Source organism: Copadichromis virginalis, linkage group LG13, assembly GCF_057382275.1.
Source record: "Copadichromis virginalis isolate Kocher_CV1m ecotype Utaka linkage group LG13, C_Virginalis_male_GT1.1, whole genome shotgun sequence".
Lineage (NCBI taxonomy): Eukaryota > Metazoa > Chordata > Actinopteri > Cichliformes > Cichlidae > Copadichromis > Copadichromis virginalis.
This window is the reverse complement of record NC_140630.1, coordinates 12,286,717-12,298,924: the sequence shown is the minus strand read 5'-3', so window position 1 is coordinate 12,298,924 and position 12,208 is coordinate 12,286,717. Positions and strand designations below refer to the sequence as shown.

At 38.4% G+C, this 12,208-nt stretch overlaps 1 protein-coding gene across 3 annotated transcripts in view; it reads right to left on the bottom strand.

The window, feature by feature from the left end:
- The window catches only part of oprm1 (opioid receptor, mu 1), a 53,210-nt gene continuing 41,002 nt past the window's right edge, over positions 1-12,208 (bottom strand). The window contains exons 2-6 of one of the 3 annotated variants that reach the window (XM_085477330.1): positions 10,525-10,877; positions 7,295-7,470; positions 6,285-6,463; positions 5,890-6,073; positions 1-3,726 (exon numbers count right to left, since the gene is read on the bottom strand). In XM_085477330.1, the coding sequence (XP_085333456.1) occupies positions 3,721-3,726; positions 5,890-6,073; positions 6,285-6,463; positions 7,295-7,470; positions 10,525-10,877 (898 nt within the window). In that variant the 3' untranslated portion in view covers positions 1-3,720. Of the gene's footprint in view, positions 6,074-6,284; positions 6,464-7,294; positions 7,471-10,524; positions 10,878-12,208 lie in introns of all 3 variants that reach the window. The other 2 variants (XM_085477331.1, XM_085477329.1) reach the window with 2 other exon arrangements.

The following is a 12,208-nucleotide window of genomic DNA, read 5'->3' as shown; positions in this document are numbered from 1 at the left end:
TGTAGATAATGTTTTATTTAAATGCAAGAATAAAGGTAGTTCAGTTAGATTTAATGACACTTTAATCCATAGACAACAACCAGATAACTGCAATATTACATGTACAGTGTTACAGAGAGCCATCCATAAATCATAAATTCTTGTTTTTAACATTAAATCACAAGACATGTCACTTTAAGACCAGAATACATTTTTTATAATTCTCATAAATAACAAAATAAAGAAGAGAGAGTTTCATGGCAGCACATGTACAGCTCAAGGACGGTAATGACTCAGTTCTAGGTGCACTCGGAGTCAGATGTTGCATCTTGCACATGTTAAATGTACCTTGCTGACCTTCAGGGTGGATAGTGTAATGTTTTTCTTCATTTAAATGGAATTAGAGTATCATCATCTTATTGTAGCTGCACACATGCAGTTAGAAAGCGTAAAGGTGAAAGACGTTTCACCTCGCTATTTTTTGTTTTTCGAGTTGTTCAGGCAAGAGTCAATTTAAAATTGCAGGATAGGTTATTGGTTTTGGCGAATGGTGTGCTCTCCAGAGAGGCTCTCTAGTTATTACTGAATCAATGGATCCTTGATTTTTAGCAGAAGTAGATCAAAGCAGGCTTCTTGTTTGTAGCAGCAACCTTCAGTTTTGTGGACTGAAACCATTTCACCTACAGTCAGCTGGTTAAAGTAAGCTAAAGAATATTAAAAACAGGGTCTTAAATATGAACTTTACTGCTACATATATGATCAAATACTACTGAGCTTCTAGTGCTTGAATTCTGAGACCAGCCTGAGTCTTTTTAGCTCTATAAGTGGGTTGAGGCTTTTAAGTTGGTAGCAGATTACAAATGTTGTGCTATTTTAGGTAATATTAGTTTGGTTTGCTTCCTCTTATGTTTCGTTTTTCCAAGCCTGTTTGTCTTCTTCTGACTGCTCCTGTAAAATGATTTCAACAATTACTTCATACAAACACAAACAAATGCATGAAAGACAACTTTTAAATACAACAATGCCATGCATAAAGCTTCAGCATTGGAGATATTTAAACAGATTGCCTGGCTCGCTGATATTTAATTATTTGCAACACTAGACTAAACCTAAACTTTTCTAGCATGTATGCTTTTTCGGCATAACAAATTTTCTTGTTATACAATATGCAGAAGGACTTCATTCACCCTGAGGAGATCATTAATCTACGACACAGTTAACAAATGTGGCAAACTCTCAGCTCTCACACTCAGCTATAGCCACTCTTCAAGTTATCTAAACAGGAATTTCTCTAGACTTCAGGTGGAAACATAGTCTGATTAAAACCCTTCCTCCCTTTGTTTGCTGCTACAACTGTTCATTCCTGGCCTGAAACGCTGCACAAAAGCTGACATTTGACTCCTTTGTTTACATGATGTGTTTTGTGAAATGAAACATAATGTTCTCGTTGCCAAATGAAGAACACATTGCGCATGAGATACAACATTTGACAGCTCATGCACCACAGAGTAAATTTTGCTGCTATTTTGAAGCTTGATGGGCTGCGAAGAATCATCTACAGTTTAGTCTTTCACACTGAAGCAGTATGCACAGTGTGCCATCCTCGTATAGCATTTTTCATCAAAAACAATTTGCAAAGTTAAACTCTCTGTGTACAACAATTTACATACACAGTATTCTGATTTGCACACGTCCCGATTAAAAGCAGATTTAATAAGATATATATATATATATATATATATATATATATATATATATATATATATATATATGCATATATAGTGTAGGATCACACTGATTTTAATGATTTCACATTCATTAAAAAAAGCGACAGAATACTTACAATATTTTACATGGCAGATTAATACAATCATTTACTTTTACAGATCCTTAGAAAAAAATACCAGTACATTGAATATCGCGTAGAGCTACTATGAAAAAAGGCGCTCAAGTTTGGCATATGGCACAACACGTAGGCACAAGCAATTCTAGTGATTACAACAGGTGTTACTGTCCCGCTTGGCTAAACTTTTTCAGAGAAGTGACTCCACTTCAACCCATACCTGTTGTAATGGCTGCTTAACTATACACTGGTAAAAGCATACGTCTGCACTATTTGCTGCAACAGCACACACTGAAGGTTGTGCAGGACAGGCTGATGAAAGCTTTTTGCTGGTTTAGAGCATCCACAAGGATGCACTGTGGTAAACAAATAGACATTCGTACATATGTCAGAGTTTGCAGAGAAAGTACAATACTGTACTACATCTGTGCTTCATGGTGAAATCGTTACTGAGTGCAGTGCAACTCACAACTCATCTTCTTGAAGTGGCCAAAGTTTGAACGGCACTACGTAGATCACTCGACGGAAAATTCTGCTAATCAGGTGTAAAAGTGAAAAGCTGCTGATCTGATATAGAAGCAGTGTGAGGCGCTGTAATTAGCTATGAAAGACATTTTCTCTACGATCATGTCTTCATGCAGTGACAGAGGAAAAGAACCAACGATAAGCAGATCCTGTGCCGCGCAGCAACACGGTGATCTGTTCTTTTTAGACATCTGGAAAAAAAGTGGCAGACTGGTGTGAAGCCATATGAGCTTGACAAATACAATTAACTGATTTATTTTTTACACTATAATGAATTCGTTAATACGAGACTTTGATGAATGGGGCAGCTCTGTACAAAGCAGAAAGAACAAAACAAGACACATATACGTATCGGTGGCTTGTGAAAGTGGCTTTTATAGTTCTGTCAGTATATTTTTATGTTTACCACACATATTGAATCTGCGTAGTCCATACAATACTAATGTAACACAAATAGTTTTACCTCTCAACTTAGTGCAGAAACTTCAATTCAGACACCCTGATGTGGTAATGACGGTTTTCTTTGAGTATAACTTGTATGAGTTGAGTATGACTACACGGTGGAGGTCCCCCCTGCAAATGTTAAAAACAACCGTTCTTCTATATACATTTGTATGTGAGGTATGTGCATTCCTTTTAATCAGATGTGGTGGTGGTGGTGGTGGTGGGGGGGGAGGGTTGTTTTGTTTTAAAATAACACAGTGAAGGCTCCTGTACTGTCGGCAGTCCACATTAAAACAAAACCTGCTGCCATTTTAGGTTTCCAGCTACCTCGAGGCCACCTGGGCTGTAAGAAGGGGATTCAGCAGTATAGCATTGTTATCTCCTTTGACAAATTTTGTTGCATCTTAGTTGAATATTTTGCAAATCTCCTTTTGGCACAGTGATAGGCTAAAGACGGCTTATTCTCCCATGTGTCTCCTAATCATAGATCCTGAGGTCTATCATTTTTTGGCCCTGCAGGTGTGGAGCTGTTAACAGATTGAATTTAGGGATTGTTTTAGCTTAGACTCACACAGAGCTACATTTGAAACATGTGCATCCAGTAAAAAAAACAAACATGCCACAAATCCACTTCACAAACAGTCCGGATGTGCTACCCAATCAATGTAACCAGTGTGTAAAAAAGCTTGCACAGCCATGTAGTTAGGTACACTAGCTGGCAGAGTAGTGGCCTGATGCAGTTACGCATTCTGGCTAAAATGTTCTGTGCTGTTGTGTCTTAGCCGTGTCCTGAATGGTTGTGTGAATGTGGCTTATGTGTACGTGGATAATCAGAGCCCCGTGGTGACCTGGGTGACTTCTGAGTTGAGATCGTCATTGGGAACACTGCCACAACAGCGAGAGTCCACTGACGACCCCTCCAAGGCTAGTCATACCTGCAGAGAAAGAAAGGATGTTTATCTTATTACACACTTTGTGAACCCATGGCCATGAGTTCACTAGAAATTCTTGGATAACTTTGAGGTTTGGCGATAAATTCATTATTGCTTTGTTGCTGAGAGTTTGATACTGCTTTTATCTTTGTAAAGCAAACATGACTGTTTCATTTAATGGTAGGTCCGGACATAGACACAAATTAAATGTAAACAAGAAGCACTGCAGTGAAGTGCAAGAAGTGCAGTCAGAGCTCAGCTCGCTAAATATTATGGAGACAAATTTACTTTTGTGGAAATGTTGTACATGCTTTCAAAAAGTGCATTGTACTTTGTTGTTATTAATGTGTTTAATAAAGAACCAAAAAAAAAGAATTATAAGAATTATAACAAATACATTTGAACCGAAAATGGCATATTTTTGAGTAAGGACTTGATCCTAATAGGTCCATCTGATAGGAGGATAAACTGAGATAGAAAGTGTACCCTACCATTGCAATTTCGAGACCCTTCAGTAGTCATATTAGTAGCAGTTATACACGTCAGAGTGGGAGCATAGAGGGCTGGGCTGGGACTGGGTTTAAAAGCCCACCAGTGAGAGGAGCATAATAAGAAACAGGTGAACGCAATCAGACGTTAATGAAGATAGTGAGAGAACAATGGGGGGAAATAAAAGCACCAAACGCCACATGAGAACATATTCTTCAAAATGTCTCACACGAAATGAACAGAAAACACTGAGAGGGGGAACGCAAAAGGCACAGGAATAAAGGAAGGGAAGACATAAAACAAGGAGCTGCAACAGAAACCAGGTATTTTCAAATGTCATTTCCTCTAACTACATAATGCTGTGTTCAATCTGAGACAACACTGTGCTGTTGAAATTCGCCCTGTTATGCAGTCGACATAGTTCACGGTATGAAATGATGCTACAGCCTTAGCTTAAGTTAGCCTAATGCTACAAGCAGGAATAGACATTTTTAACTTGGTTCTGTTCAAAATTAAGACTTGAGCCTCCCCTCATTTTTTACGGAAAAGAGAACTGGGTGAAGCAAATTTGTTGAAAAAAGGTTTAACATACGTGGAAACACAGTATTTAAGGCAAAACAGTGTGTTTAGGAAAAGAAAATGAAGCTATCACCGGTTAGATGCTTTGTGGTTTTACAAAATCTGACAGTACTTTTCTACATTCATAAAACCATCAGTTTGACAAAATCCCCCACTGGGTGAAATAAGCCTCAAACCATGGCAGAGCCTTCACCATGTTTATGCTTTGATTTTTCACACTGCAGCCAGTGAGAAATGACTCTTTCCCTCTCTTAAGAAAGCCTTCTCTATTGCCACCCTTGTATAGAGACCTTTACTGATGAGGCTACAGTGAAGGGGCGGACGCATCTCTCAGGTCCTGTGTCACGTCTTTGCTAGATTTTTTTTTTTTTTTTTTTTCCGAAGAACATGACTTTCACATGTTGTTCATCTCCTTTTGTCCAGTTTCCTCAATTTTTTAAGGACACACCATACATGCAATAGCATTTTGAGAATCACCTTCTTGGTGAAAAACCAGAGCCATTTTCTGACTATCAAACTGTGTCATCTTCCTTTTGAAACTCGCTATTATTATACTATTTAAAAAGTTGTCTATGACTTGTTTTCATGGCACTAGTTTGTCCTTTGAGTTAGGTGTCTTTCTAATGCTCAAGTGGTTCATAGGTCAGTGTTAACAAGCTTACCAAAAAAAACCCACCAACACTAACAAATAAACCACCTTGGAAATTGTCAGGCATAAGAGCTGCACTGAAAAGCAGCACATCCAGAGAAAATCTAAGAAAGACCTTAAAAACAAACAGGAGAACTGTTGTTAATAAAAATGTCAAGAAAGTCTGGCTCCTGGAAGCAAGATATGAAAAAATGAAGGCAGGCTCAAGACTTCTGCACAGTACTGCATGTCAGTTTAGATTGCACATACTTTTTGGGGGGCACAGTGACTTTCATTATCTCTGCTTCTGGCAACAAAAATTATGCAAGCCAAGCTTACCAGCTGTGCCACCAACTGTACAGATATTTGAAAGCTGTTGATGTTCTCCTCTAACATTGAAACACAGAGTGAAAGACTTCCACTAAATGCTCCTACCTAACTAACATTCAAGTAATACAGACACTGGTGACCTGTTGATTGGACCTTTCTCCTGTGTTTGCGCTGATGTGTTCACGCTGTGGGATCTTGCGGCTACTGGCTCCAGTCCTGGATGAATTCTGTATCTCCAACACTGAAGGACTTGGGGTGCAGAACTCACGGAAACAACGCTTGAAGTTCTCATCCAGGTAGCCATAAAGGATGGGGTTCAGACTACTGCAGGAGACAAAAAACAGGATCAAAGCTTATAACAAGCACAAAAATCAGCCTAAAGCTAAATTCAACTTTACTATATAATGTGGTTTCCTGATAACATTCTCCTATTATCCCGTCCTGCACCATTTTCCTTTTAAATGAATAATTCTAAAAACAATTATCCAGAATTTTGACGAAAAACAAACTGTGCATATTTTTCTCTGCTAGGCACCTGTTTGTGTAGCCGAGAGCGATGCAGAAATGCCAGGTGATAGTCTGGAAAGTGGAGTTGGGGATGGTGATCAGAGCTGAGATGATGACAAAGATGTGGATAGGAGTCCAGCAGACAATGAAGACGGCAACCACTACGAGGACCATGCGGGTGATTCGACGCAGATTCCTGTCTTTCTCCTGTGTGTGAAAAAGTTAGGCAGATTAGTGATGGGTATAAGACTGGTGAAAAGATGAAAAAGAAAAAAACTGGAGATGGCAGGGAAAGATAAATAATAACGAAAGAATGACAGAGCAGAGAGGCTAGTGTGTGAAAAGGATGGAGATTGGAGAATGTAATCCTGAAAGGGAGGATGAGAGAGTAAGAGGAGAGAATTAAGAGCTATAGGCAGTAACAAATCCTGTGTACAAGAATGTTTACTCTTCCTTTTATTTCTGCTTTAGGATGTTTTCATTATGCAACAACTCAAATACTTAGTGAAAGGTTACTGTCGTGCATTCCAGTGTGGTGTTACCTCACCATTTATCTCCCCCCTTTGAATAAAAAAAGACAACTAGCTTTGAGGCATTTTGGTCATTAGACTCTTGTGTTGAAAAAATTGTGATTTGCCTTTGTATGTTTATGTTTTTCATTAAATCGTTATTCATTCAGAGAAAGCTGATGCTTTTTAAAGCATGGCAGCAGAATTTTCATTCTACCCATATTCATGCTAGTGAGCACTAAGAGGTTAATTAAAACTAAGCCGCAACCTCAGGCTTAAGTTGATTTTCCCTAATTACTTGGACTTGAGAGTGATGAGAGCACCATATTTGCAAGCATGCTCTGGGCAGGTTGCTATTGTGCCTCATTATTCTGAAAAATAAAATCAATTAGGTTTATACCCAAGGTTTAATAATTTTAGAAAATGCACAATTTGCATCTAATTAAATCCCCTTGACAAAATGCAAAAAAAGAGAAAGAAATTATATATGCAATTTTGGGGCTTTTGAAAGAAAATGCATTTTTCCAACCTGGGAGCCCGACAGCATTCGCACGCTCTTTAGCCGCAGGATCATGAGGCCATAGCAGACAGTGATGATGAGGACGGGCATGATGAAGGCAAAGATGAACACACAGATCTTGAGCAGGGTGTCCCAGTACCAGGCGGGGTGGGGGAAATTCAGCTTGCAGTCCACTATGCCTGTGTCTGTGCAGGTTGAGAAGACACAGGATAGAGTCATCATAAACATTCATCATATGCATGTGTATGTATTTAACAAACTCTATTTTTGCTTACTGCCTATTTTTATTTATTTTTTTTAAATCATCATTGAAAACTATTTTAAAAATTACTGATTAGAAAATGAACTGTGGAAATTACTTTCATAAGAGTCCAAATTTTCCATTCTTCACTTTATGAGAAGGGGTTGATTATAATCACTTTCAGTTGTAATATTTTATTATTGGACTCTAATGGTTAGATTGCAGTTCAAAATAATACCTATTATACTAAATAAACCCAGGCTGGGTCTTGGTGCAGCTCCACAGTTAATCAGCTGCCTAAAATATGGTATTTTACAACCCCCACCCCCCTCACATTAAGGTAGCTTTCTTCTAATTGGCTTTCTCTTGTAAACAGAAACGTTGAACAGAAGGTGTGCTCGCAGACAGAGCAGCATGCTCGAAACGACCATATAAAGAATCTCCACTTTCACTGACATCATACAGAGCCAAGAGCAGCCTGAGCTTTTGGGCTTGTAGGGCTTACGTATATAACCTGACCTCAGTATTTGAAACTTTGGGTATGTATACTATGAGCTCTATAGTCTCAGCATACACAAACATAGGATATAAACAGATCTATTTTAACTGCCTCTTTAAAATATGAAAATGCAGAAAAATAATTTTTCAGAGGGCAGTGTGACATCTTCAAATCGTGTTTTTTCTAAAATTAATTATGGAAAGCAAACACAACCAAAGAAGAAGCAATATCCCACATTAGAGAATCCTGTGGCTCATTTAGTGCTATATGTATGTGTGCGTGTGTGTGTGTACACAAAGACAGCAATGTCTTCCTGAAGCTGCTTGAGAAAAACCTTTTCACTGAAAACTGTTATGTCAAAGTAAAGCAATCACATCTTAAAGAGCCTTGCCCCCACAGCTTTGCAGTAAATCTCCTTTTACTCTCTCTTCTTAAACAGATTGAAAGAATGCTTGAGTTTCATTTTTATTCAGTTACCGTCTTTACCACTGCATTTGCTCCTGTATTTGCTCCTGGATATGCTTCCTTTTTTCCTTGCAAGCAGCTTTTTGGCTGTGAAGACAGCTGTATTTGACAGCAGCTAGAACGAGTTATTTGTGCAGTTACACAATAAATATTGTGATTTCTCTTCATTTACATGTGCTGGAGTGTGTAACTGCTTTTTCAATCAAAAATGAAGAGACTGAACTGAATGAGTTCATTATTGTTTTGTAGTTTTTGTGCCATTGTTAAAATGCTGTTTGTAAAAAGAAAAATTGCATAGGGTGTGTGTACATTTTCCCACACAACATTATTTAATATTTAATTCCAAATTTGGGTAACTCCTAACAATTTGACTAGTTTACTAAATGTATGATGAATTTTGTGGTGTAAAATACAGCGAAAGGGGAAAAAAAATGGCCACATATACTTGCAAGGGTTCATTTTGACTCCCCATTGAAAAACTATAGCTTTGGCTGGTAGCTTACTTACGAGGGATGACCACAGCGTTTTGGCTTTGGAAGATTTTTATGCTGGGTGCCTTTCCTGACACAACACTCAAGGGGTTTGTGTCTCCTCTCAGGATCAAGCCAGGGATAGTTTATTAGGGAAATGTGTAAACCACTACAATACACTTATGGAAATTAATGAGGTAGCATACTTGACAATAACAGTACACTTGATTGCCTCGCGACACATGTTGTTTACACACTTTTTGATGTGAGGACTTCCGTATCATGAGCCAGAGTGAGCTAACAGGCAAACATGGGGGGCTGGAGTTAGATAAGCGGTGAATAATTATTAGACAGAAGAATGGGGTAGGGGTAGAGTATTGAGCAAAGGTAGAGTGAGACAAAGTAGATGTGTGCAGAAGTGGACAAGTTGATAGCTGTGCAGATCAGTGAAGGAACCTTAATTGAACTGAGCAAAGAATCCAGATTGTGGCAAACTGAGCTGAGCAAGTAACTAGAGAGAGCAAGGGAGCAGCGAATGTAAATTGGACAGGTTTCAGCAGAGCTGAGGAAGTGAAGGGCTGCAGATAGGATGGAGTTTGAAGGGATGAAGGCTGGCTGCAGGTGGAGTAGAAGTGGGTGGTGTGACAAACTTCCACTCTTCTACTTTTAGAATATGAAATTTGCTGCAAAGTGTTCCTTATTTTGTTGTCACTGTGGCCAACTGTGTGGTGAATTTTGGAATTTAGACAAAGGCTGGATCAGTACGCGCTGGCCAGCAATCTGTTCTTTATTTTGGCACACCCAACATCACTTTATTGTCGAAAATTCATTTTTAAATTTGTAATTTAATGTTCTTCTTCTAAAATAAGTGTTTGTTTGTTTGTTTTTGTTGTTGTTTTTTTTTGTTTGTTTGTTTTTTTTTATTGGTGGATTCTAGAGTTTTTTTCCCCTTTTGCCAGTTCCAAACATGGATAAATGGGAGGTTTGTACCATCAACTTTGCTAAATCAAATATGCAGATTCATCTGCTGTGGCAACCGCCTGGGAAATAAGGGAGCAGCTGAAAGTAAAGCTAATGCAATAATCTAAGTAATTTGTAAAACTGAATCTCTACCGTTTATTTTGCCACATCTTATTTATAAACATGGATGAAAACAGACAACTTCTTCAAGAAATTGAATGACCTTCGCTATTTGCACGAGGGATCACAAAAACAGTTTTAGGGTCAAGGATGCTTTTAGCGGAGCTTTTTCATTTAACTTTAAAGTTGTCCAAAGCAGCACATCATCATACCTAAGGGGCAGAACAGGCTGATTGCAAATGAATCCAAAAATGACATAATTGTCTGCAGAGAGAACTAGCTGTTTCACTAGATGCTATCATTTCTTGGGCTAATGTTTTACTCACTGTCTATGCAGCAAAACTTTAATCATGAAGATTATTGTGATGAGGTCAGGCTGCTAAAACAATATGTAGTGTATTTACTTCCGTTACAATTTCCCCATTCATGCTAAAATTGAAGTGCTGCAAATCAGGATCAGCATTAGTGGTACATGTGTTCATACTTAAAGTGACAGTAGTGGAGGCCATGAACATGACAGGCAACCCAATTGCAGAGGAAAGAATCCAGTTGCAGACATTGACAATCTTGGCATTGCGTGGCGTCCTGAAGTCCAGTGCTTTGACGGGGTGGCACACAGCGACGTAGCGGTCGATGCTCATGGTGGTGAGTGTGAAGATAGAGGTGAACATGTTGTAGTAGTCGATGGACATCACCATCTTGCACAAGACGTCCCCAAAAGGCCAGGTCCCCATTAGGTAGTTAACACTCTGGAACGGTAGTGTGCTCGTCACCAAGGCGTCAGCCAGAGCAAGGTTGAAGATGTAGATGTTGGTGGCTGTCTTCATTTTGGTGTATCTGCACAGAAGACACATACTGGATATGTAAAAGGTCACACATGTTGCATTATTATGGGGGTTTTTTTGTATTTATTTGATCCCTCTTTAGCTGTTCTGAGTGTCTTTATAGGTTTCTTGTCTTTTTATTTGCAGTAGAGAACATGACCAAGAAGCTCTGATCCACTACTGAGGTTTGACTCTGCAGCACAAACTGGTAACAGTCACTTCAAACAGTGGCTCTAAACCATTAGCTCGGTGACCCTTTGGGCTCAGCAGCTCTGTTCAGTAATTACAACTTGACATTTTAAACACATACTGAGAATTTTTCTCATTTTGTGAAATGAAAACAAAAACATATGTGAAATTCCCAAAACTGACAAAGGCCCTTTTTTTTCAGTCTTTACTTAGAAAGAACACTACTTCAACTAGTGTAAGAATAAAGAAAGAAAGCATCAGAAGGATACACATAAATAAAATGCAAAATTTACAGATGGAATCACACAGGCGTGACCATTTGCTAAATATACCCAGCTTGCATTGTTTACTTGTGACGCAAGAATACTGTATGATCTAGGCAAAGTATCTTGAAATGATTTCTGAATAATTCAGGCCTCTTCTGTGAGCTACTAGCCCATTTTGTGATAGAAAACTTTCAGCTCCATTTATTGAAAAGATTACAAGATATTACAGAATACAAATTAACCATAAAATGTAATCCAAAAATATTTAAAGAAATGTATAATTAAAAAATTCCAGTTTCTTACAGGCAGATAGGAAAAATCGTTTCTTGTATGTTCCATATTATATTCATAGAGTGTAGAAATAATGATAACAGAGGGCCGTTAATAAGGACTCGGTAGAAAGGTCAAGTGAACAATATTGACTAAAAAGACATTGCTGAAATAAACCTTTCCCATAGGCAGCAGTAGCTTTTCACTGATCTGAATGAAGAGTGATCAAAGCATTTCAAGGATGGTCCTTGTAATAGTATTTCAGAAAAATGTCCCTTCAGCCAGTATAGTGGAAAATGGAGCAGAGAGGGGTAGTTCAAAGAGAATGGAAAATGGTGGAGTGTTTATAGAAAACAGAAGAAAGCGTGGATCCATTTCCACAGAATGAAGAGGCCTGAAAACAAGTGACTGAAATGGCTCCACTGTTTACAGCTCTTGTCAGCAAAGACATATTCTGTGTTTATCGCTTCCTATCGTTGCGATGAGCCGAGGTTAAGGCTGGATCCCATCAAAAAGATCTAAAATCACATATCTAAACTCAGCACGCAAGACCCAAATGAATTATTAAAAACCCTGTTATATTAGTCATCCATGGTAAAATTATAACGAAATTATATAA